Below are 26,512 nucleotides of genomic sequence, written 5' to 3'. Positions count from 1 at the left end.
ATATAAATAAAATACAACACGGTGTATTCCGCATCGCCCTCGGTCCCGGCCCTTCCGCGAGTCGGATCGCCCTCCGGCCTGCGGCCGTCGGGCGATCCGACCCGCGGTCGGGCCGATACCTCGGGCGATACGGAATACCCCGTGTTGTATTCTATATGTAGCTAATGTACTGCATTTATCCCCAATGGAGCATAAATTTTAAATATGCAATAAAATTCATTGTCACTGATAAAAAGTTACCGGCCAACTCACAGCGGGAAGTTAATAAACCTCCTTGGCTGATCGTTTCATCTATAACTACCCTCAAAAAAGATTTTCTTCCAAAGTACATTTAACGTTACCCATGGACGTAGAAGAGTTTCTTCTACCTCCATGCGTTACCTACTCCTTATCAACATTTCAAACAGCCGGGGAATCTCATGTGTCGAACTCGGAACCATGGAACGATCTCTCATTGGTTTATATACAGGTTCAAAGGTCAAGAGTCTGTCACACTTATTTCCAACGCGGCATAGCCGTGCGTACTGGTGGTGTTGACAAATACTCGGACCGTGAAGCCTTTGGGATCTTTGATAACCGTGCCTGTTACGAAAACTCGCGCCCTGGAAGTTAATAAATACCGTCACGTCACAGACCGGGTGGTACCAGGTCACCGAGCCGAGTTTGTGTGAGTCGAGCCTTTCGGCGTTCGAGTGCGGGTTTGTGGCGTGTAGTGCTCACATCAGCGCTGGGGTCTGGTGTAAATCCCTGCTGGTCCTCGGCAAGTTTAGATCGGATCGGATCTGCGCGGACCAAAGAGGTTTCTTTGGTTGCAACAAGCTCCATCTAGTTTCTCTTGATCAGGCTGAGTCATGTATGTTAATGTTTATGCGTGAGTACGTCTACGGCAGTCCCGTGTTGCCGAACTGGTCCCAGATGCGATGAAGCAGCTGCCGCGGCCGTTGTGCATGTGGCGCCGATCTGTCTCAAGCAAGCTGGGGATCTGAAGCAAGACGGTGAACCTCACCTTACCCGGACTACAGTCGACAACTTACGCAACACAAGGAAAACATATCACGGGCTAGATCATGACCCTGTGGCAGATTTTACCGGGCTCCCCTACTGGGGTGCTGGCGGTTGTTTGTGCGCTGCTGGTGACCGTGCGGGCTCACCCGCAGTGCTTGGACTTCATGCCGCCGTTCGAGCCCGCCGAGCCGCTGACGTTCTGCCGGGAGTACGGCGAATTTGGGTGCTGCACCCGCCGACAGGTAAATACGTACTGCCAAGGCACAAAATTGGTTCGGCCTCAGGACATATCAGTTGAACTAAGGTCTTTGGTTGAACTGATGATCTTTGATTGGGCATTATGCATATTAATCCGAGTAACCAAGGAGTAACCAATAAATCAAATTCACGTGGCCTTACGTGGAAAAAAATTACTAACGTGAAGTTGCCAAACTGAAGAATTTATACGATGACGTTACATCCTCATCACTTAATTAGCTTAAGGTCAAAAATTCGAGAACCAATAAATCAAATTCACGTGGCCATATGTGGCAAAAATTATATAACAAAAGTTATATAACGTTAGTGAAGTTGACAAATCCTCATCACTTACAATTAAAACATTTTATGCTGCTTTCCTGTTGTGACAGGTAACATTAGGCCACACCAATTTAATTTGTTGGTTCTCGGATTTTTTCAGAAAAAATATGAAGCGACAGGGCGAAAAAAAAAATAAAAATAAAAACAGGTCTAGGCTTAAATGCTACAAAATGAGCCATGAAGTCAACACAAAAGGCTGGGATAAAATTTAAACATTGAATTTTGAACTTTTAATCAAACCACTGCAATGATAGATGGGAAAACTGTAACAACTAGGAAGAAAAGGACTTTCCTCAACTGTTGGGGGGCAAAACATGAGCATTTTTCAGTTGATTCAGGACCAGAATCAAATTTTTTTTTTTTTGCAAATCAGAAAAAAACGAAGAGGCGAATCCGAGAACCAATGAATTGAATTGGTGTGGCCTTATGGTTACATAAATTTATCAATGGTGGGAATGTAAATTTCGCTTGAGCCCAGATGTTATGGCATTTACGTTATCATTTAAACTATGTGGCAGAGATACATGTAATTGTATGATTATATTTCTGTATATGTCTTAGTGAATATCTAGAGTGCCTCTGGTTTGTATCATGTAACTGTTACCAGGACAGTTCGATCAAAGGCCTTAGTTCAACAACGTAAATTATCTTGGAGTAAAGTTATAAAAGCCTGATAAATATGGCTGTGGTTACATAAACTGATAAAGCTTTGAATTATGAAAACTCACCAACAACTTTAAGTTAATAACATTTATTATTATGATTCAAAGTCACCTACTAGTATAATCTTCTCTGGACTACTGTAGTACAGCTGTCAAAATATCATCCACTTGTGACAGATAATTTACCACTGGTGGGGATAGTTTTACTTTTAGCTTGGCTGGTCTTGTGTTACAGCAAGGAACAGAGACACACACTACATATACCAGTACTCTTTAGTCTTACATGTATATGGTTACTGTACAAAACCTTTCAGAGACATCTTGTCATACTGTGAAAGTAAACTTGGCCAGGTCAAGTGTGTGTGTGTGTGTGTGTGTGTGTGAAGACAAGTTATTGTGGTTGATAACCTCCAAAACTGTGGTTGTGTCACAAGATGATCAGTGGTCTGGTGGCAAGCAATCCTTCTGGTTCATAAGTTTAGGGTTCAAATCCCAAGGCACCCGTGGGAAGACCCAGGAAAGAGGTATCAGCCTGGAAGGGGACATGGTTAGCCGTCTGTCCCACAAACCAGTCACTGGTTCTGAGTCATCTGATAACAAGTCTGGCCTTCCATGTTCAGAACTCAGCATCTTGAGAACACATTTGAGAAGTCATTATACAAAAGAAGGGCCATGTCAAAATCTATCACAGGAGTGCAATCTGTACTTGTGAATGTAAAGTTCAGAACCTACATGCTGTGCCATGTGGGAAGGATGTGATTCAGACTACTTGAACTTCATCTTGAATCATCCCTGTAAACTGACCCTCATGACATTTGATATACCAGCATTTACTTTCTTTAGTTAATTCTATTTACAAATCTTACGCAAAACATATTCACTGTATGTAGGAAATAAAAGAATGTTGGTATGGTCAACTTCAGCTTGTTTAGGAAATGCACAAAGATAACCACATGTCCCCCCAACAAATGGAATGGCTAGACATACCTTCTAGACAGGTATTACCGGCAGTCTATGTGATAATCAGGAAAGGGAAAGGACAGAAAAGGTCTCATCAGTCTACCATACAGTTACCATGCCATACGCTCACAGTGAATTGAGAAATGGCATGAGCTTGAAATGTCCCCAAGAATTTGGCCACATTGGGCAAACCGCCAATGACAAATCTTAATGTCTGGATTACCATCCCATGCACTAAAATTTGACCTCTATCTAAACACACAACAGATATTATTGAGACACTAATCTAATCAGAATTTTTGTTAGACAGTAAGCACCTGAAAGGTAACAATAAGAAAGGCACATACTAGAGATATACAGTGTTTACATGTATACCAGTACATACCAGCCTTTACTAACACATATGTCCTGTGACTAGATCTGAAATCATTCTAGTTTTTTGCAAGTCAGTTGAATGGCACTGGGTAGGGATTGGAAATGTCGATCTTTTTGCCTAGAAACTAATTGCCAATCAAGACCATGCATGCTTGTACTACTACTGGTTACCTTATCAAGGATCACGTGAGTGGTAGGAGAGTGACAAAAATTGCTAAGGTATGCGGAAACTTAGGCCTTGCCACTACCTTTTGAAAGAAGGTGTTAAGATATTGACATTCCAAAGACACAAAGTGATATTGAATATACTTGGGTTTTAACCATGTACTGACTCAGTTGTATATATATAGTAGTCACATGGATCTCTCTATCATGTTTCAGTAAACGTTGAAATCCCTGTCATACTTGCTGGCAGAGGAGACAGCTTATGTGATTAGAACAGTTTGTAAGATGTAGCAGTGTGAGGTGTATCTTGGCTCACAGCCCAAACGTCTGTTAGTGTTAGGAAACGTGGCTTACGTGACAGGATGTGTAATGATGTCATGTGTCTGTTATCCCCACCTGTGCTTATATAAACCCTCAACAGCCTGAAGACAGTTTCTCTCTCAGTGTGACGTACTAGGGTCCTTCCTTGGAACCATGTGTGTCTAAGCAGTGGCTTTAGATTTTATGGCTTAGCGTAGGATTCAAACATGGTGAAAGGGGCATCTTTCTTGAATAAAGACATTCAAAATGAAGGTGGACTGTGGAGAAATAGGCTGTTTTAAAAGCTTATTATATTGCATTTCACAATATGTCCCATAAAACAACACTCTCTCCACATGGAATAGATCTAAGAGATAGATTTGTAGTATTAATCTCCCCCCTCCTCTGTAGGATTATGAACTGCAGCGACAGTTTGATGACATCCTGAGACGGATGCCGTACCATCTGCAGACATCCTGTCATCATCACCTCATGAACATTCTCTGCCAGGAGTGCTCACCTTATGCCTCTCATCTGTACGATCTGGAAACCACTCAGGTATGATACAGATGATGCTCTTTGTTTTACTGTCTGGCAGCTTCAGAGCAGGTAACCACAGATATTATCAAGAATTAGCAGCCAGGACAGGAATTGCCTCAGGGCGCAGGTTATCTTTTGTGTCTGCTTGCACAAGGCCAGGTACACGTAGTAGCCTTTCCCTAGAAGGCTGGAATATGTTGCCAATACTTGTTGTCACATACAAATAAGAATCAGCATGAAACAGCATCAGTAGTGTACACTTGTATTATACGGTGGCTATACGATTATTGATATTTTTTCATTGCAGGTAAAAAAGCCACTTCCGGGGATGTGTCCCCAGTACTGTCCTACTGTGTTCAACAGCTGCAAAGATATCATCCCTTTTATAACGGGTGACCCGACCGTACAACACGCCATTTCCCTGTCAAATTACACCCAGTTCTGCGAGGTGACCTCCATCACAGACATGGACTACTGCTACCCCAACCTCCTCGCCAATGAGCAGCTGTCAGGGAACATTCAGCAGGCCGTGGAAGGCACTGGTGGGGAGGGATGTTTGTGCTTCCAAGAGTTTGCAAACGGCTTAAAAAACCCCACAGTCCTGGTACATGCAGGTGACGGTACTCATCGTGTTTTCATCGGGGAGCAGCTGGGAAAAGTGTACGTGTATCTCCCCGATGGTAGCAGAGTGGACACGCCATTTCTCGACCTGACTAGCACTGTTCTGACGTCGAGTAGACGTGGTGATGAGAGAGGTTTTCTTGGGATGGCGTTTCATCCGGACTTCAAGGAGAACAAGAGACTCTTTGTTTACTACTCAGTCGGGACACCAAAGAATCAGAAGATTCGCATCAGTGAGTTCAAAGTAGCATCCCAGGACGTCAACCAAGTGGACCAGGACTCGGAGAAGGTTATTCTTGAGTTGGACGAACCAGCAGCCAATCATAATGGAGGCCAGTTGCTCTTTGGGGTGGACGGATTTATGTACGCTTTTATTGGAGATGGAGGGAAAGGAGGTGACCCCTTCGGTGAAAAAGGAAATGCACTAAATATGTAAGATACCCAATAATAGCTCCATTCAATAGCATCTTCTGTTTAAGGCAGCTAGATTGAGACTCAAGAAGCATTCCAAAGTAGTAGAGACATTTTTGGGTTGCACAGTTAAGGTGGAACTGGATTGACATAGGAGAAGGGGCTATGAAGTATGATGATATATGTCGTACTGTTATCAGAAGAACATGAGACTAAGAAAAATTTTCCTGCCCAAGCTCCTTAATTTTACAATGCATGGCAAATAGAATACTATAGGCACACAAGGGTATAGTGGCAACTCTCCTTACAAAGCATTTGGCACTATTAGTTTGTTCCGACAACCTTACATTCCAACCTTGACTACTTTATTTGCCTTCAGGTTGGTTAGAATTAATGGCCCAGGCTCTGAAGGCCTTGATAGTACAATGTGATAATTCTCATATCATCATCTCTGTACATCCCTGAACTATGGTCATGTTTAAAAGGCTTCAAGCTGTGAACCCCTTACACACTGACAGTCGAAAAACTTGTTTACATTCTATGGCCCCAAGACACTGCATAACTTGAATCACTAGATGTCTTCTTGGCCTCTTGTGTAATTATCTATACCTTGAGTATAACAGTAAAGAACACTACACATATACCTCATGATCTGTTGCTTTGTTTTTACTTTCTCAGGACAACTCTACTCGGAAAAATTATTCGCATTGATGTCAACCATCCAGACGAAAGCGTGCCTTATGGCGTGCCATGGGATAATCCGTTTGTTGGCCAACGCAACGTCAAACCGGAAATCTACGCTTACGGCACTCGCAACATGTGGAGGTGTGCCGTGGACCGAGGGGACCCGGAAAGCGGAGAGGGCCGAGGGCGCATTTTCTGTGGAGATGTCGGACAGGGCAAATGGGAAGAAATCGACATTATTGAGAAGGGAGGGAACTATGGATGGCGTGCGTTCGAGGGCTTTGAATGCTTTGACAAGGAGCTCTGCGAAACTGAAGAGTTGGGTAGGTATGCGCTACTCCTGATAGATAAAATTGTTCACATGTGCAACTACCTTTGGTTACCATAGCTTCTGCTGTGGATTAGTGGTAGGAAGTGCCTGCAGTGACAGTGTAGGTAAGACTTGAATATTGTTTCCACATGCACAGGTCGCGGCCCTGTATTGTGTAAGGTCTGCTGGTCCTTATCAAATGTTTCTGCTTCCTCATGGTTACATGACTTGTTTTTCCATGTGAAGAGGATGTGTCAATAAGGATCTTATGTGGGTCAAGGCTTGGGCAATGACTGGGCTGAAAACTTTCATGCTATCAATGCCATGTAGCTTGAAAACATTTTTAAAAGCATCTTTCAAACATAATGTGAGGCCACACCAATTCAGTTTCTTGGTTCTCAGATTTTTGCAGAAAATTAATGGGCGGGTGGGCCAAAAATGAAATTAGAATAGATCTCCATGCTTCCACTGTACTGTGCAGAAAATTTTTATGCATTATGACATGCAAGACCCATGTAGAAATTTAAGATACAGATAAATTGTATTTAGATAAAATGTCAAAAGTTGCCTTTTTTTCAATAAAACATACCGTAAAAACTGTGCTAATTTATGTGGAAACATGGTTGCAGACTAGCTGACTGCTGCCCACCCCAGTTTATCTCCAGACAGATGTTTCGGGCGGGAGGGCTAGGAGTTTTAACCTTCTAGAAATCCTGGGCATCCCTATTAGCCACTCCAAAACCCCCTACCGACACCTCTGCTTGGAGAATATACCCCAGTGTCAGGGACTCCCGCAGCAGTATGATCAAAAACTGGATACTACTACCACTACTTTATGAGCAGAATGGTACTTGTCGCCTTTTTTCAAGCCAGAAAGAAATGAATCTCAGAGTCAGAACTAAGAAATCAAACTGGTGCAGTCAATGCATTACACAACTCACGCCTCAAATCTGAATGCTTTTATGCAGACAGTATCATGCAGCTTGAAGGCATTTAGGCTATTAAAGCCTCTCTCAAAATTTTTATGTAACATTAGCTTACACGTTACACAACTAACTCTTTATTTTCCAGTTACACATTACTGAATCTAATAAGTAACATATGGACTCCAACTGGAACAGCAACAAACAAAGACCCTGGAAACTCTCCTGGCCAGTTTATGGTATTAGAGTGGACGTAAACTAAAGGGGACATTAACTAACCAGGATAGTACAGAGGCTAATTGGCCTGTACTAAGTGTTTCAATGCCATCATTTAGCTGCTAGAATGTCATTACCCTGTGCCAAATGTTTACAGTGTATTTATGTGGTAAACAGGGTAACTTGACAACTTGGATTTGCTTGAAACTAAATTTTGCATCACGAGTCATGACAGCCCAAAGTGGCTAGCAACAAACCTGCTGGGCCCTACTGCATACTGTTGTTGATTAGAAAGGTTTAGAAAAGTAACACTGTCTACACTGTCTTAAATGGCTTGTCTTGGTTAAAGGTATGTTGGTCATTATTGATAGTTTTCTGGTACATTTGTATAACACTTTCTTGGATGTTTGACAATCAGAGAAAAGTTTCGCCCCCAAGTGTTTTTAGGCCTCCAAAGTTCACTGTACTCTGATGACAGAAGAGATACATACCAAAGAACTCTACGTATCAAAGCAAAATACATTGGAAGGGTGGTAATGCCATGCAACTTACACAAAGAGAAATTGGGACACTCTTTTGTTTTTTGATCTTTGTCCAGAATAGTCAGGCCCCCATCCCTTTTTTGTACATGGCTATCTAAGAGGCAAAAAGCTAGCTTGATTGCCAACGTAAGAGGCTGGTATGTCAACACTTTCCTGGTTTGTGTCACAGTTTAGGATTCAGGATTTTCTCAGAGGAACTACGCCAGCTATGTAACCAAACAAAGAATGCTTGTCCTTGTTTTAAGTGCAACATATACTCACTCAATATCAGGTAAGCCGTGACATTACCCTTGTGTGATAAGTTCAATATACAGAGACTAATGAAACTGTCTGATGTTTACACTCCTGTGATACTTAGTTTATGTAAGAAGGTGGAGAATGCTGACTTAAGTGATGAAAATCCACTTCTACAAATCCTAGCACTACATTGTGACTCCACCCAAATGTTTGATGGGTTTACTCTAATATTTACTTATAGATCCCAGCAACACTCGATCGAGTCCATCGGTGATTAATTAAGCCTATAAAATAATTTATTGCTTGGCTTGAAAAGGAATTTCTTTCTCATAAACTTGTGCAAAAAAGCCATTCTTTAAAAATTGACATCAAGGTACAGCAAACACTTTTTCACTCAAAGTTTTCTGTTTTTCTCAGCCAACCATATCCCACCCATACATGTGTATGGCCATGATGTAGGGAAGTCTGTGACAGGAGGATATGTGTACAGGGGCTGCCTGTATCCTAATCTGAATGGACAATACATCTATGGAGACTTCTGGAATGGGTAAGCTATTGATTTTCTTTGAAATTCATTGATTTATCATCAACACCTAGGGCCACAGTCTTAATGTTGGCACATTATGAAAGTCCAAGCATATCTTTTTAAAAATTCATAATCCTGGACCATCCCTCCACTATGAAAATGTAACTCTTTCAATTTTTTGTTGGATTAGATATATAGCTGGTTCATTCAAAAATTCTATTGTAAACAGTGTTTTCATCTCTCTGTAACAGGATGAAGTAACACTGGAGCACAAATTGCAGTATCCTAGAAACAAATGGGAAAGTGTGAAAAGAAGTTAGGAAAAACAGAGCTTATCTGAACAATATCTGTCATCGTGTGTTTGTAGAGTACATTTTCCACCTGTAGTGCATTTTCTGGTATTTGATTATTGTGTTTAACAAAGTTGTTTTTCTCAGGAAATTGTTCTCGCTGACAGAAGACAAAGAGCGAGGAGTGTGGAACAACAGAGAGATCTGCGCTGGCAGCGCTGCTATCTGTAACAACGAACTCCAGGGGTCGTATGTTCCAGACATCCTGTCTTTTGGAGAGGATGAAGCAGGTAAGCATGGAAATACATGTACATGTCTGTAAATAATTACATCAGGTTGGTGCATGATTGAATGTCAAACTTCTCTATTCACAACCAAAGTGGTTGTGAATAAAGAACTTTTATATTTATGAAACTAGAGTTCCACGATCTCATACCTTCGCCAAATGATGTTAATCTTTATGACTGACAAAGTTTAGATTAGATTATTCCCCCCTGATTTAAGAAATAGGAACCTAATTTTCATGAATTATATCATTTTATCATAATCCCAACCAAAAGACAGTCTTATATTAACAAAGAATGCATTCTAGCATTTCCTAATAAATTATGCAAATGAGGTCCTGATTTGAATAAATTATGTTTAATGATGTTCACCTCAATTTAACTTTCAAATACCACAAGTATGAAATTCCAGGCAGTTATCATTACATAATTATAAAATTTTCTCATTAATTATGCAAATTAAGTCATTATTAACATAATCAACATCTTCCTGTGTTTCTCTCGTTGTCAATTACCAATGTCACAAGCTTCAATTGTCCTATCATGGAATGCAGCTGATTTATAGAATTTCCCCATAAATTATGCAAATTACATCCATATTTGCATAATTGTCACATTATTATATTAAGCATCACGTAAGCTACCTACATACCAAAAATCACGACGATCCGTCAACCGGTTCTTGAGTTATCCCCTTTTGAATATTTTCAAGAATTTATCCCTGCAGTTCCAGAGCAAGCCGCTAGGGGGCCTAAACTCACGTCACTTCTTTCCCAGCACAAGAGCTACCTACCATCTAAATTTCATCACCATAGCATGTCTAGATCATGAGATATCAAAACCGGAAGTTCAGCTGCAGTACCATAACAAGCCGCTAGGGGGTCCAAAATCTAATCATTTTGAGGTCTCATCAAGACCTACCCACCTACCAAGTATCAAGACAATCCATCAAGGCCTTCTCAAGTTATCGTGTTTACAGACAGACAGACAGACAGACAGACACACACACACACACACACATACACGAACGCCCCTGAAAACATAACCTTCTTGGCGAAGGTAAAAATATGTCTAGGAAATGTTTGTGTCATTATAAACTGGCCTATTGCAAGAACAAGAACTCTGCTTCCATAAGATGTTACCTATTGTACATTTAAGCGTGCCATGGTCAAACCATTGCTTACTTCACTTCACATGTCAAGCCTTATTGGGACTTAGGGCAACTTAGCTTGTGTAAAGTGTATAGTCACTGAAATGAAATCTTACATGTTGCAAAGGCATAACACAAAGCATAAAAGCTTCTACTTTCCCCCTAACTACAGAACATTTTGAAAGGGATATTTAGGTTTCCACATATTTAACTTTCAGAGTCTGTGTTGTCCTTTCTTCATCTACACAGGTGAAATGTACATGCTGTCTACTGACTATGCCAGCACCAGCCATACTGGTGGGATAGTGTACAGGATTGTGGACCCTGCTAGGTAACTCTCATTATTTTTGTGGGATCCTTAATCCAATTATTTGATTGAATCCTTTTTTGTTTGATATTGCAACCTGCAGTCTGTTCTATACAATACAGTGTCAACAGTTGTAGATCTTATAAGTTATATAAATTTGTATGTATGTTATCAAAAGGTTTGACAAGACTAGTCTGCTTGTAAGCACTTAGCCCTTCCACCATATCATTATTGTAACCTTAATCCACTCTGCATACTCTGCAGGACAAATGTGTTACTGTTATGACACCTGAGGAGTACTGAACGTTAACCATACAATCACATTATTGCCTGTGTTATTCTCTTCTCTAGGCGAGGAGACCCAGAGCAGTGCAGCAGACAAATATCACCTGTCACTGTTCATGGGTCCACAACACCTTTTGTACACTCATCTGGTAAGTAGCTTGTGTCTGAACAAGCAAGGAGGAAATATCTTGATATCTACTTTAAATATTTTTATGGCTCATAGTGCTTGATTTTTGAATAGTTACAGTCACATGTTGTGTTCACAAATTCTGGCATCAAGCCTCAACTCTGGAGTCTTGTACACATGTATGTGATGATGATTAACTAGCCTGGAATCCATCAGTTTTTGCAACAAAGCTGAAACCAAATGGATACAGGGTGAACAATTGAGAAGGTCATTACTGGATCATTTAGATCACAGGTCCCTCATTGATCTTATGGGGCCTTCATAAACATGCTTTGGAAGATAAGCCAATGATAATCCTGTTTCAGTCTTTGATATGCATGAATGTTAAACTTTTTTTTCACTCCATCTGCTTTTTGAAACACCAAATACTGCTTTTGAAGTTGATATTACAGTTGTTTACATGAGTCTACTTAGTGTTTGTCTGTCTGTGTGTCTGCCCTCTCTGTTAAACCTGAGTCTTTTGTGTTGCTTACAGAGTCACCAACTGTGACTCCTCTCTCCACCATGGCCTCCGAGCCAAGCAGTAAACACCTGGGTTGTACTTCCTCCTTCTATTCCTTCCTTAAACTAACCCTCCTTGCATGTTAGGTGGTCGACTTTCTTTCCCTATTTCTAAAGTGGACCTTCCCAAACACTCAGAAAATGCAGGCGTGTTTGGTTGATTCCACTCAGAAGTAGGGATGGGAAGTTTGTTTGGGAACCATTCTGTTCTGCATGCTTGAACTGCATGGATGGTGTAATGCATGTGTAATAGACAACATTGTAACAGTAAGGGACATAATTTATTTAAGTAGTCTTTTCTTTACATGTCTTAGAATTTAGCCTGAATCATACATGTAGGTTACAATATCAAGCCTCTGCATTGACACTACTACAAGTATGTCAAAAGACTGCATTTAACTTGATTAGGTTTAAAACCTTTCCTATTTTGACATTAGTCCAAACGAAGCAATTTGTTAAGCTTTATAGAAAAAATGTAATGGTAAATGTAGCTGTATTTCAGTAGCAACTGTAACCAGCATTATGATAATGTAGTGTTGTTCTAATCTTTTCACTGCCCCATTAACTCACCATAACATCATAGTTGCCATTTATTCTGACCCTGGTTTTCTGTGTGTTTCTCCACAGAAAAGTCCCACAGCTGCCATCTGTCTCCTTCTCTTGCTGTTCTCTTTGTGGCTGTCCTTTCCGTGTTTGTGACTGCACCAGTGACCCCATGGTCAGGGTTTCTCATCTCCCGCAGAAAGGGTCACCTGCCGGACCTGTCGTAGGGCCAAGGCTAACTCCAACACCTACTGCAATGCTGATTTCGGTAAGAAAGGTGTCTTTCCTTACTCACTGAGTATTATCAGGAAAGATAAGTGATGCTTGTAGATGTTTCATGCCTATCTATTCACTTGTGATCTAAAGGTTGTTCAAGAGTTGTACATGTATCTTGTTTTCTAACATTTCATAGTATTTAATCACAGACTTTATGGACTTGTGTGCTTTACCTCTCATATCTTGTACCATTTCCCTGATTGAATTAACCTCCATGTTACAGTGTTGAGGGGGAGTGTGATGGAACGCAGGACAGTTAAAAATGGCTTCCTCACTGAGGTTTATGTGCAGATCTCTGTGCACAAGATATGGAAACAGTCCAGTGCCATACCTAAGATCAAGTCCAGTCTTAGGCTGTGGCTGTCCCAAAGAACTGCCCAGTGTGACTGCCCCAAGGTTCAAGTAGGCAGTACTTACTTCATCATGGGGATATATGACATCTGGTCCAAGCGACTGAAGATCCACACAACAACAGTTGTACGGCTTTGGCACTATAACTGGAGCAAGAGGGTCCTCAACTACAAGATGTTGTGTGACTTCCGCTCTCGCCCGACCATTAAGCCAGGGAAACCACAGAAACAGCCGCAGCCTCTTCAACAGGCACCTGCTGCATCTGCGTTGCAGCAAGCAGCAGTGTTTCAGTCCAATGTAGCCGAGATGGCACCAATTCCACCAGATGCCGAAATGGCATCACAACCCAGTCAACCTGCACCGCCTCCGTGGAAGCCAGACCAACCTCTTCCATCAAACCTCAACCCTGCAGGTTACTTCCCAAGTCACATCCCCTCCCAGGACCCCTTTGCCTTACAGCCTCACCAGACTGTAGAGCAATGGCAGGTGCAGCACCCTGTCAACCCGCCAGCTGCAGCTGTACCCTCTCCTCGGCACGTTGCAGAGCCTGCCCCAGTGTGGCCGAGCCATCCCGCCCTGCCACCTAGCCATCAGACACCACCCAGTCATCACTACCAACAGCCAAATCCACTGCAGCAGTTTCCACCTCAACCATACCACCAGCCCTCTGTAGCTGACACACACCAGCCACAACATCAGTATCCACCTTATGCCATTCCTAGTAACCCCCAGTCATCAGTGTCTGGTCCATATCTTCCACAGCCAGCCCAGTACCCACCTTTTGATGCACCAAGCAATCAAAACCCACATGCAGGTAATCCGTATGGTCCCCAACTACCCCACTATCCACCTTATGCTGTTCCTAGTGGCCAGCAACGTCCCGATTCTGGTCTCTATTACCCACAGCCAGCTCCATATGCTGTTCCCAGCCACCAACAAGCCTATGAGTCCAGTCCATATGATCAACAACAACATCAGTATCCACATCTGTCTAGCCCCCAGCAACCCCCTGCATATGGTCCATACAACCCACAACCACCACAGTACTCACCCTATGCTGTCCCTAGGCACCAGCAACCAGATACACTCAGTCAGTACCACCCACAACAGGCTCAGTACCCTCCACACACACTGCCCAGTTACCAGCAGCCACCTGTGGCTGTTTACCAACCTCAGCCTGCACCCAACTACCAGCCTTATCAACCCAGTGTACAGTCACAGTATCCTCAACAGCAACCCCAAGGTAACTCAGACCCACCTGACCCACCACAGTACCCTTTCCCAGGTCATCCATACTCACCCCCAGCCCAGCCTTACCCACCTTACCAACAACCTTACCCACCAAGCCCCCACGACTCCTATGGGCCTGCCCCCTCTGCCAGTGTTCAAGACCCCGTCAGGATTGTAGATGGTAAAGTGCCTGACCATATAAAATGGGACCCTTAGCAATCATTTCTTGGTTACCAACTTTGTGAGGAGCAATCAGCAGAACTACTAGTATATAATGCCCATGGTATATTCTCTGCTGTTATTTCTTATTCTTTTGTTATTCCAGAGAAAATGTATGGTAGGATGTCAGATTCAGTTATGTTTTATTTTGGACATCTGTAAGGGGTTGGCTTTACTATATAATGTCATAACATGTACCACTCCAGGACAAATTTAGCAATGTAAGCTACGCAGATTAAACACAGATTCTCAGAAATTTGCAATCTTACTATGATGCCAAAGATGGGAAACAGTCTCTGTTTTTATGTGGGAGTATTAAGACTTCTGATGTATGGCCAGTATTAAGACTTGGCCAGTATTAGATTCACTAATCTTAAAGGAAAACTTTGAGATGCATGCTTTCCTTCACAGTGCTAACCTACTTCAGATTAATTGTAGTCATGATGTGTAGAACTTAAGTTCAGATGTAAAGATTGATCTTTTCTCTTGCTCTGGACATTTTGTCCCCAAGGGAGGACAGGCATATCTTATTGTTAATGATTTCAAGAAGTTCTGATATAGCAAAAGTGCTCCATACATGTAATCTGACATGAAACCTGCCAGAGACTGCTCTGTTTATCATGTACAATACAAAGATATCAAAGATGTTAAACTAGACCAAAGAGAAAAAGCAAAATTACTCAGATGCTGCTTTTCCTGAATTCTAATCCAACATTGCATTTGAAGTTGTATGGTGAATGTGTAACTTGTTAACAGTCAAATTTTAAAAATCTTACTTTTATATGTACATGTATTTGTGATAAAGTTGTAAGGGCTAGAAACTTTGTACCATCTGTACTGAAGAATAGGGACTACTGAGGTATAGGAACAATGTTTCTGAGGTGACACAGAAGCAAACTGAGAGCACTTGACTGGAAGATGTGTCAGAAAACTGACACAGAAAGATGTGAGTAAATGGCAAGAAAAAATAAAAAGTACAGGTTTTTCAAATGGTAGCTGTTCTGCTTGACCATGTATACACGTGTAATGACGTTTAGAATAGCTTATTAAGGCTGCACAGGTCAGGTAATGTGATAAGGTTTGTTTTAATGAGATTGATGGTAAAATGGGGGACAGAACAAAATTGAGGGAGAGGATGTGAAAACGTGTTTCTCCTTATGGTCGACAGCTCATACAGTAAATCTAATGCCTTGGTAGATACATTTTTTTGGTGTTTATTTTTTATCACACAACCCATCCCCAAATAGAAAGCATACCAGTTGCTAGTGTCTTAAAGCCAGCAATGATTAACATCAAACAAAATCTTAAGTCTCAAACATACATTGTATATACAACTGGGAATGTAATGAACAAATATTACCTGACTTCCCTGATAGTAATGATATACAAAAAAGTGTACATGGCAAGAGGAGCATTCCTAGCAAAACTATGCAATTACTATGCAAGAAAACAAATTCCTTCTCTTAAGTTGAGCATTTTGCATTTGTAACTTCTGTTCCCCACAGCCTCGTACAGTTGTCAACCTCATTTAACTTGACCGTAATCGATCTCCCTGTCTACAGCACTTTTAAAGTAAGCTTCGACTAACATGACTCTAATTAATATAAAAACACAAATGGCACTGAAATAACATCTTTCTTTCTTAATAGCATTTCTTTTTAATATGGTTAGCAGTATTGCACTATTTCTAAACTACCAACACCAAAGGCAGTATGAAGATCATAGCGAGATCTTGGATGAACACCATAGAAAGCAACTTTGGGAAAGACCAGTAGATACACTGTCAACTACATTTGTCGTTTACTAAATAAACTTAGTAATAGAATGATTCTTTAGAATAAATCTTTATGATTGTGGATTTACCATATATCTTTTCCACATTTCTCAAAGCCTTAACTAACTTTAAATTTTATTTAAAGTCATTGAGACTTTTTACCATTCATTGAAGTAAAGTAACATATAAATTTGGTACACTCTATTACAAGCCACAGTTTATGTCAAATATTCAAGTCTGAGCATTCATCATGTTTTAGCCCATATAAAATATCTAAATGACATCACAAAAGATGAACTTCCTATCTAACAACCACAAAGGAATCATTCCGAAGCTGGAACCAGCTGCCTTAATTTCTCCTAACCCTTACATGTATTTTTCCAGGGATTGGTTCAACCATATTGAATTTATATGACAAAACCACCTATAATGACAAACTCGTACACACAACAATCACATGGTAGAATCTGTCACTGGATGAAAATACATAGCAAGAAGCTAAGTCAAAACCCACCAAAGTCCCTATTTTGCTTTGATCATGGTGTGACTCCAGGCAATGCCCAACAGCTTCATCTAGATGAACCAATTATTGTGCAGAAAGAACCCTTCAAGCCTCTGCTGCCATGCTCTCTGGGATGAGTTTTGTGAGGATGTCTGTCAGGAGAGACACTGATTGGTCCATCCCTGCCTCCAGGTTAAACCCAGCCCACAGCTCACTGTACCTGTCAATCAAACTCAGCAGCCTGGGGGAGGAGACAGACAAAAGGATCAGACTTGTAACATACAAAAATGTCATAGAAGCTATTTCGGGTATCCAGCACACAATTTCTGTGTTTTGTGGGGGTTTAACTGTGCGCTTTGTATAAATACCAGAATGAACAAAACATGCAATTTTGCTTTCATTCAGATTTCAACAGACTGTTTTAGACAAAGAGTGTACCCTGTTTCAAGCCATTACAATTAGACAGGTAAGAAGCAGCACACCTGTTGGCCAGGTCAGTCCTGGTGGTGGCAGGTAGGTTGGCCACGCCCACATTGATGACAGGTAGCCCCACCCCTCCAGGGTTCTTCCCAGCTGACAGTAAAGCCCGGACAAGCCTGGACAGGGCAGATGTGGTAAAAATTGTAGGAAGTTACAATGTATTGTCCTCACAACAAAGTCATCTTGCAACAGACTAGTCACTCAATAAAGATTCAATGTACATGTATAGAGACCAGACAGAGAATGGAGAAGAAATCTATGTTCTATGATAATAACAAACTCTAAACTGATGTATAAGCATCAGACACTAATTGTTATTTCAAACAAGTTTTGCCAACTGAATCAGGTATAAAGAAGGATGAGCACATACAGTGTGCATATCACCTGAAAAGTTCACAAACGGCACTGGCAAGAATAACAAACTCATGAATATGGGCACATTTACTTCTTTGGAGGATGTGTACTAAGTTATCATGTTTTCAGCAACCATGTTAGACATGACAAATGTTCTCAACACTGCAATATGAACAACACTTCATTTCAAAAACTAGTAATGTTACATACTTGCAGGCAAAGACAAGCATGTCCACAGTCAGGTGGAGCTCAGACACCACCTGGCAGCTGTCCTTGCACTGCAGGTCTGCCTTACCAAGGGCACTGTTGCACCGCCTGATGTGTCGCATGGCTTTCTGTGGGGAAGAAGGAAAATTTTTCCTGCTGTGACAAGAATGTAGAGATACACAAAAACACAGGAGACATAAAGTTTCAGTTATTGATACCGTAGACAGTTTTATTCTGTATAAGCCTGTTTATATAAAAGATTGACTGATTAATAGGGGAATGCATATGAGTTGTATCCAGACCTGCACATTGTCCGGTGTGAGTCTCTCAATGTTGACGCTGTCCTGCAGTAGTTGTGGTGACATGAGCTGGTACAGGAGGGACCCGTCCTGGCCAGGCAGGTCTGTGTTGTCGTTCATACGCTGCTGGCGAGACACCCGCAGGAGATAGGTCTCCGCCCGTCCCAGCTCGATGATGACCTGGCCCATTACACCGGCTCTGTCCTGGTACACATGGGTGTTGATCAGGTCTGGGAGGTTTGCATGGACAAAGTCCTGGAGGGAAAGGATTATACAAGCATAGCATTTTATTTGACTCATGAAATTAACAGTGTGACAAAGCTCACTGACCCTTTGTCACCATATCTCTGCAATTTGGAACCAACAGCCTGTAACACCACTTTCGAGCAACAGTATCTGAAACCTGATTAATTGAGCAGCAACGTAAATACAACGTGCACAAAAACAGTACAATGTTAATTCCTTAATTCACAGCATGTAACCTACTGGACAGCTACTCACCCAATGAGAGGAAGGGTTCCAAGATAAACCAGCTGTGGTGATAAAACCAGGCCAGCTGATTGGCTGATGATTCAGATGACCTCTACCTGACCAATCACAGACAACTATTCCCAATGCACCATTAGACACAGCAGCTCTTGTAGCATTGAAGATGTTGCTTACAGCTGCTTCAGGGCAGCCTCCAATACTGTCAAGCACAAAGTGTTTTGTCTTATCATTTTAAAAACTTCTGACATAGACAACTGTGACTTTTCCAAAATATCAGCTCATCTCAATCATGTTACAAACTCATTTTTTTGGGTGCCTTAAAGAACTGACATGTAACACTCAATGTCCTTCCAACTTACCTGTCCCAGGCTGCTGTTCCAGGGCATAGAATCAGTCCATGTCTGAAAGAATACACAAACAATGATGTACAAGTCCAGGTAAACTGGAGCACCAAAGCAAGAGTGGTGTAGGTATACATATCTGATCTTATAGTACTCAAGTAATTCTCAACAGCATTTCTTTTGTTCGTGCAATACAGCTTCATTGTGTCACATATACTTACCCTTCTTCTACAACGTCTTTGGAAAGTTTTTGGAAGTCATAGTCAGCCTGGAAGAAAAAGAAGGGAATATTGGAGGTAAGGTGGTGATAAGTCTGTGCATGACACATTTACATGATAATACAGATACATCATAAACCATAATCACTAGTCACTGCAAAAACCAAAATGACAGTGTATGGCACTTGTACATACTAAAGGAAGAGTGATGGAAAAGTGTAAGGGTGTTGCAATAGCTCAAATATATTGAATTTTCACCTCAGTGAAATACAAAGAACAACAGATAGTGCAATACAACACTGAAGTCCAAGTCTGTATGTATTTGTACACAAGTATGTTTGTTTGGGGTGAATCACATGCCAGGACAGTACTGAAGCCTGGCACCTCAAACACCCCATCTGACTCTCCCTGTCAGCCTGGGAGTTTGGACAAATCTCTCCTGTCCAACTCCATTTTCCTGCAGGTTAAAGGTCATGTAGGGACAGATGCTGCATGTGGTCAGCAGGATAGTACTGACCACCCGTCGAACATTTCCCACAATGTCTACCTGCCAAGCCTGGCACCCACACAAGGCACAGTCTGGGCTGGGGGAGGTTAGCAGGACGGGCCATGTAAAGCCCTAAGTTGGAGTTTCAAATACATCATTATTTTGCAGAATTATAGATAACCTATTGAATTAGATCTAGTTAATAAAAGAAACAACATCTATGGGTATAATGTGGATATCAAGACTCTAGGGAACGCACATCAGTTACATGTATATATGAGAAGATCTGTAGGTCTGAACTATCTTAGAAACATTAAGTTGGCCTTCCTCGCTGGCAAATATTGCTTGCAAAGTGCTTACCTTGTTTCCATACTCTGTAGCAATACAGCCCAAGGGAAGGCACTGAGCAAATCCTGCTACCCCCTCTCTACTGTTCACACACAACAAGGCAGTCTGGTGGTCTAGCACGGGGAGCTGGGGTAATGAGTCTGAGGTTGTAGGGGAATTCATCTATGGGAGAAAAAGAGACAAATGCTCATCAAACAAAACCTTATGTTCTGAATGGTATCAGTTCTATACACATGCATGCACTGTACACATGCAAGTACAGGCTCCATTCTGATTTTAGGACTGTTTGATTCATGTTAACACTCACCAGGGCGAACGTCTACACTTCTAGAATAAATAAAAATCTACCTACCTCATCTGCCAGGCGTTGTCTGGCATCTTCCAAAATTAATTCACTCAGCACTGGACCAAAATTGACATAACTGCAACAGAGATTAAACACTGGTAAAATGACAGCTTGCAACAGAGATATAAATAGCTAAAAAGGTCTCACATGTAGCATATACTCTATATACATGAACAGCACTTGGTCCTAAGGCATACCACATCTTTGCCCTAAGCACAAGGACCAGTCTGTTATTGTCAGTGACAAAGTGACTACATCAGCTGAATGCACCAGTACATCATCTACTGACCTGCAGGGTGGGAAAGCTCGGAGCCTCTTCCTACAGTGTGTGATGTATACAGACAGTGGAGAATCCTCCATGGTACTGTCCCCTATTATATCCATGGTAGGGACCAACATCATGTGTCTCCTCTGACAGTACTGTTGGATCTGGCACAGCTCACTGGGAAAAGAGGGGAGAGGATAAGTACAAATAGAATACTCAAATCTTCTAAAAAATGTTAAAGATTAAGTATAAAGTATCTGAAGCTGAATAAAAATTACCAAAGACAAGTGTTGGTCCTATACATAAGTTATCCATTGATTGAGAACTTTACAACTTTCACAAATGGCCAATACATAGAGTGTCAGGTACATTTTACATTATAGTCTTCCAAAAATCCTTACCTGGGACTATAAGGCTCTGGTACTGAACTGTTCACCTTGGTATATAGATGTACCTTGAGGAGAGATTGAAAAAAGTGATCATTGTGTTTTACACCCCTTATGTATTAAAGATGAACATAGTCTCTCACTTTGAGGTAAAAACATAACATAACCACATAAATAACACTAAATTAGGTGGCAGTTTTAAGTAAAGAGGGTATGTTACCTGGTTTATCTTCAGGAGAGCCAGTCTTCCTATTAGTTCTAATAGGTTCTCCTGCGTGAACAACAAAAGAGCTGAGTGACAAAGATTGGGGCATAGCCTACAATCTGAGAACAGTCTTGGTCACACAAAAGATGGTCAGAAATAAAACATAAAGTATTTATCACACTAAATGCATTAGAAGAAAAAGCATGGTTTTGAGCTTACCAGTTTGGGGACTCTTCCACTGCAAGTTTCTATGAGCAGTCCTCTATAACTGACATGTGGCCAGTCAGTGATCTGCAATAAAACAATACTCAATTCATTATGATCCTAAGAACCAAATACATGCAGACAAAACTGTAGCATGTGAATGTTACAGAAAGAGAGTACAAAAAAAAACAAAAACAAAGGCAACAGCATTTCCAGGTCAATGTCTGATTATTTAATCTATAATTCTAAAACTATCCAATATTGTTGTTCTAGAGATTCAAAACCACATAAATCACCTGTAGTGCAGGAATCCCCTGGTTATGGCACAGTTTAAGGAGCTGTAGAAACGTACACAAGGCATACCACAGGCCACAGGTGTCACTACCCAGTAGCAGAACCTGAAATAAGCGACTTCATGTTAAATTCATCTGAAACTTGTGGGCACTTGCAATGTACAAATACATACCAAACTATGACTAAGGTTCCATATTTTATACACATGAAAAACACACTGGCCTTACCCCGGTATGTTATGGTCCCTTTTTGACATTCAAAAGATTTGGAATGTTGTTTTTCCACATGTTTCCAATTGCTATGCAATGTCAGCACGTAAATGACCAACATGTCAACACTGCCAAAACCATACAGATGAAAATACACAAACACCCTGCTACCTTTCTGTGTGAGACTGTGATCTTGTAGCTGTTGCTCCTGTTACACAGTCTGTTGTTGACAAGGCACACGACCACCGGCGTCTCTGGGAAGTGCCTGGCAGGACCAGCAGACACTGAGTACTGGAGTCCCATCAGCTGGAGACTTGGCTGGAGGTTCTCCCACAGGGCCATAATGTCTCCCACATTCACTGTGTTTATACATTAATATGACATGCAGTCTGGTGGAGGCCTGGGACAAAGATTTGGTGGGTGCAGCAAAGCAAAAATGCTACCTACTTTCTAGCTTACAAGTTTGTCCTGACATTTCTTCAAGGAAGTTCTACGGTGTTGCTTGGTTTGTTGCTTTGTATACAAGATAACTTGTTTTTTTTTTCTGTAAGTAGGCCTTGTCCTGAGGAATAGATAAAAGAATTTTGGATGAGATTTGATACCAGATCATGTCCAGTGATGTTCTAGAGGACTTATAAGGCCTGATGAACTACACTTCACAATGTTAGCATAACCACCTACCCTGGTGAGGACCTTGGTCAACAAACACCTGCAGTTCTTCAGGAGGCCTCCAGGGGTCTCCCTCTCCCTGCGCCAGTCTCTGGGGCTGTGGCCACAGCAGGTGCAGTCTGGCGTCTGTCACCAGGGGGCTCCGGGGAGTAGACACATTGGTGGCCGACAACAGATGGCTTATCTGAGTAAAGGCAATTATTTTCTTATTTGAGATTTGCAAGTCTCCTTTACCTTGATGTAGCAGACTATGTACATGTATATCTAAGAGTTACTAGTAATAATTAAGTTGTAGAAAATTTGTTGTGGAGGAAAGGACGATCTAAAAATAACTTGCACAGCCACACTTTAGTCTAGAAGTGCCCATCATTAATTGTTTTCTACTTATCCTTACAAGGTAAAGTAGTCATCAAGGACTACTACATATTAATGTAGTCCTTATAATAGTTAAAGATATCACTGTCCAAGATATGATCACAAAGTCTTGAGAGGAGACATTTTATCTATGCATAAAGTTGGTGGTAAGCTATTCTAAAAAGCAGTACTGTTCATGTACAAAGTAAGACATAACTTGTCCACTCCCCTGACCTTATCTATAAGATGACTGTCCATTTGTAGGGAGTTGTCTGCACCCTCTGCCTCCATGTTGACAGGGATGGGGTTGGGTGGGATACGCTGGTCCTCTGACAATGTGCTGTCCTTCCTGCTTAACAAGGGAGGGGGCGCTTTCTTGTGCGCCAGGAGGTCTGGTGTAACGGGGTCTTCAATCTCAACACTCTCTGTTGGCATATGATGTGAAACAAACTTAGGCTTCTAAAAGTCATTGTATATGAGTCTAGACAACAGAAGTTAAAAACAAAGGGGTGGCAGTGTTAAAATACTTTTTCAGCCTTGTTTGTACAATGAGCAACTTTGGTAACACATTTAGCTTGTCTACTATCACATGGAAAGTGTTGTATGTTTCCCCTGTACCTGATGAGCTGTCCTCAGCCAGGGTTCCGTTAGCCAGAGCTTTACTGCTGTACTCCTGCAGCAGGGTGTACAGCTCTGAGGACGGGTCAGCTAGATCCAGGGCTCGCTTTCCTGTGTAACTCCTGCAAACAGGTGGAAAATATCACGAGCTTACTTTGTTCAAAAGGCAAAGCATATCTGTAACAAGTATATCTATAACTAGTGTAAGAGCTGTATGCACTACTATGTAGTAATAAAAAAAAAATTATTTCAATTTATCAACTCATCAGAAGACAACTAACAACCAATTCTGCATTTTTTATTGGATGTTAAGTTCAGTTTCAAGTGATCATGCTTTGCTCTACAGGAAGGTATCTTTACTTGTGTCACAATGTATGTTTCTGACATTTCCTACCCTTTAGTCCCCACCAAGAGTGGAGAGGCTCCATGTTCCAGCAGCTCCTGTACGATGTCCTCGTCTTTCCTCAGGACTGCATCATGGAGGGGCGTGGCACCCTTACTGTTACACAGGTTCACATCTGCTCCTCTGTCTGTTGCAGACAGACGCATGTGTCAGTAAATTCAGAGTCAATGCTCTTGATTTCTGAGCATGGTGAACAATCTATCACAACTGAGGAAAAATCGGGACATTCCTTAGCTCTCAAAAGTTGTGCAATTTCTCTTTTCTGAGAAAAATTGCCTTCTGACAGATTATTGCTAAACTCATATGAGAAAATGAAAAATTCCCCAAAATGCTTTCATCATTTCTCTAAGGCCTACTTACGAAACAGGAAATATTAAAACAAAAAAATGTGACTCCGACTTTGTTTACCAGACAAATCAACAACCATGAGATTAGTAAGAACAGCACATATGGCAAAAAACTGACCACAGAGGCACTGCACCATCTCATGGTTGGCGAAGGAAGCCGCCCAGTGCAGCGGGGTGTTCCTTCCCTCCACGGAGTCTCGCAGGTTAATGTTAACCCCTGCAGCAATCAGCTGACACACACGACCAACACTGGGGGAGGAAGAACAAACAGCAATGTAGAACATTTACAACAAAAGGGAATAACTCAAGTTTGCTTACAAGTAACTTACAAAAATACCACTCTTCATTACCATTTCATGACTTGGCTGGGACTGCAGTGGCCTTTGAAATGTCCTGTTAGTATCTTCACCACAAGTTACACAACTTTGCCATTTTTCTTATCCCCATTATTTCTGTTATGACTCAGTGACTCCTTGTCTTATCCTTTGCAAGCTATCAGGAAAGGTAGCTAGCAGAAAGTACAAAAAGGTCAAACAGACAGTGTTATAGAGGATACCCTATCATACTAAACACAAAATTCAACTGTATTGATCTATAGAAAGAGGGTCAAAGGTTACTTGGACTGAGCGATGGCCTGGAGCAGCTCCTCGTTGTACACATTGGTGACAGCCTGGGAGGGTGAAAGGTCAAAGGGCGTGTCCCCATTCCTGTCGTGGATGCCAGGGTCAGCACCAGCTGACAGCAGGGTGCGGATGATGTCAACACTACCTTGCTGAAAGACACCACAAATTAACATGACTGTACAAAAACTAAAGCAAAATTGCTTTCTCTCTCTCTCTCTCTCTCTCTAGAGTCTATCTTTCCCTCTTTTTCTCTCCTTCTTTTGTTTGTAAATTATCAACAATTTGCCTTCTTCAGTATGATTTCATTAAACATAGCCTAACAGTGACATAATTGAAGTTCTGATGAAGTTGCCTCACCTTAGTGGCCACATGCAGGAATGTCTGCTCCTCCTCATCCAGGTGATTCAGCAGCTTCTTCACCTGGATGTCTCCTTCATCTGCCTCCTCACCTTATCAAGTGCAACAACAAAACATGACATTAACAGGTGAGGCAAATAACTTTTTATCATGTTCCAAACACTCCTTCACAACTGAACCTGTATCAAGTGTAAACATTAACGTTATATTAAAACATAACTGAAAAGGCAGTGCTAACAACATTATACACATTGTGGCCATTTGTACTGTAGAGCCTTTTCCATGTCGCCAAAGCCCATCAGACCTGAATTCCCTTTGCCATGTTTCCTAACCATTTCAGCAGAACCTTCACATTCAATCATACCACTTGCAATGATTACTACGTATCATACTCATAATAATTATGCCACACGTTTACAGACTCATTCATGGTCATTATCCAACAAAACCTGTTGTAAAAAATGGCATTGTCATTGTACCCCCCCCCCCGGCTGATATTGAAGGGTGATAAGGGTGACGCCTTATTCAAATTGCCAACTTAATTACGGTTTAACATACCAATGGTCTTGTGGGGGGGGGCGTGTTTACAGTACTTATGGGACAGGGCATAACTTTTCAATATTTCAATAATCGTTACAGCCACAGGTTTCATGAACATCTACGGTATTACCAACAATGGAACAACATTGTTCATTTCTGGGAGACTGACAAAACGTAAGAAAGATGTGCAGACAAGATAAATAACTTGAAGGCTATCTTCCCAAAGTTTATAACCTACACTTGGCCGCCGCCGAAACGATCTCCCTCACGATGTCAGTTCTGTCGGCGTCTATGCCGGCCTGCAGGTTTTCCACGAACTCCTGCAGCATTCTTCGTTCCCTTTCCTTGGCTGTCAGATAAAACAACATCCAGTTTTCTGGGAAAATGTTATTTTAAGCCATATTCAAACTCCGAGCCGTAGAACCGGCTTTTGTAAACGTTGTTGGTGCCACATCGTCGCCGTAATCACTGTGTCCTCGGCAGGTCAGAGGTCAACAGGTACTTCCGGCGGGTA

The 26,512-nt window shown here is 41.6% G+C and overlaps 2 protein-coding genes across 6 annotated transcripts; one reads left to right on the top strand and one right to left on the bottom strand.

The window, feature by feature from the left end:
- Positions 1-297: 297 nt before the first annotated feature.
- Positions 298-15,674, top strand: LOC109465743 (HHIP-like protein 1). 4 transcript variants are annotated; one of them, XM_019763157.1, is made up of 11 exons: positions 298-1,247; positions 4,458-4,604; positions 4,894-5,639; positions 6,297-6,625; positions 8,948-9,077; positions 9,494-9,636; positions 11,030-11,111; positions 11,439-11,521; positions 12,035-12,094; positions 12,688-12,871; positions 13,103-13,553. In XM_019763157.1, the coding sequence occupies exons 1-10, from the start codon at positions 1,068-1,070 to the stop codon at positions 12,828-12,830; spliced, it is 2,043 nt and encodes a 680-aa protein (XP_019618716.1). In that variant the 5' UTR covers positions 298-1,067; the 3' UTR covers positions 12,831-12,871; positions 13,103-13,553. The 4 variants fall into 4 exon arrangements, with proteins under 4 accessions (XP_019618716.1, XP_019618717.1, XP_019618714.1 ...); XM_019763158.1 differs by lacking the exon at positions 12,035-12,094 and having other exon boundaries at positions 301-1,247; XM_019763155.1 differs by lacking the exon at positions 12,035-12,094 and having other exon boundaries at positions 374-1,247; positions 12,803-12,871; positions 13,103-15,674.
- Positions 14,988-26,512, bottom strand: LOC109465744. Of its 2 annotated transcripts, XM_019763160.1 has the most exons (23): positions 26,237-26,512; positions 25,459-25,550; positions 25,096-25,250; positions 24,597-24,727; positions 24,123-24,258; positions 23,729-23,850; positions 23,345-23,535; positions 22,769-22,940; positions 22,259-22,446; positions 21,881-21,982; positions 21,600-21,671; positions 21,396-21,446; positions 21,191-21,243; positions 20,814-20,966; positions 20,531-20,600; positions 20,191-20,340; positions 19,347-19,393; positions 19,144-19,185; positions 18,797-18,983; positions 18,299-18,550; positions 18,000-18,124; positions 17,438-17,551; positions 14,988-17,196 (listed from the first exon to the last, which is right to left on the bottom strand). In XM_019763160.1, exons 1-23 carry the CDS (start codon positions 26,364-26,366, stop codon positions 17,061-17,063), a joined length of 2,871 nt encoding a protein of 956 aa, XP_019618719.1. In that variant the 5' UTR covers positions 26,367-26,512; the 3' UTR covers positions 14,988-17,060. The 2 variants fall into 2 exon arrangements, with proteins under 2 accessions (XP_019618719.1, XP_019618720.1); XM_019763161.1 differs by lacking the exons at positions 18,797-18,983; positions 19,347-19,393.

Source organism: Branchiostoma belcheri, unplaced genomic scaffold (genome assembly GCF_001625305.1).
Source record: "Branchiostoma belcheri isolate BF01 breed outbred unplaced genomic scaffold, Haploidv18h27 scaffold157, whole genome shotgun sequence".
Lineage (NCBI taxonomy): Eukaryota > Metazoa > Chordata > Leptocardii > Amphioxiformes > Branchiostomatidae > Branchiostoma > Branchiostoma belcheri.
This window is presented reverse-complemented; position numbering and strand designations above follow the sequence as displayed.

Bases quoted from the DNA above. Each gene is read 5' to 3' on its own strand.
- LOC109465743 (XM_019763155.1), top strand. From the start codon at position 1,068: ATGACCCTGTGGCAGATTTTACCGGGCTCCCCTACTGGGGTGCTGGCG. The intron at 1,248-4,457 runs GTAAATACGTAC...CCTCCTCTGTAG, and splicing joins GGTGCTGCACCCGCCGACAG to GATTATGAACTGCAGCGACA. The intron at 11,522-12,802 runs GTAAGTAGCTTG...CATCTCCCGCAG, and splicing joins ACCTTTTGTACACTCATCTG to AAAGGGTCACCTGCCGGACC.
- LOC109465744 (XM_019763160.1), bottom strand. From the start codon at position 26,366: ATGTTGTTTTATCTGACAGCCAAGGAAAGGGAACGAAGAATGCTGCAG. The intron at 23,536-23,728 runs GTACAGGGGAAA...ATATGCCAACAG, and splicing joins GGCTGAGGACAGCTCATCAG to AGAGTGTTGAGATTGAAGAC. The intron at 18,551-18,796 runs GTGAGTAGCTGT...CTTTCCCTCCAG, and splicing joins GGAACCCTTCCTCTCATTGG to GACTTTGTCCATGCAAACCT.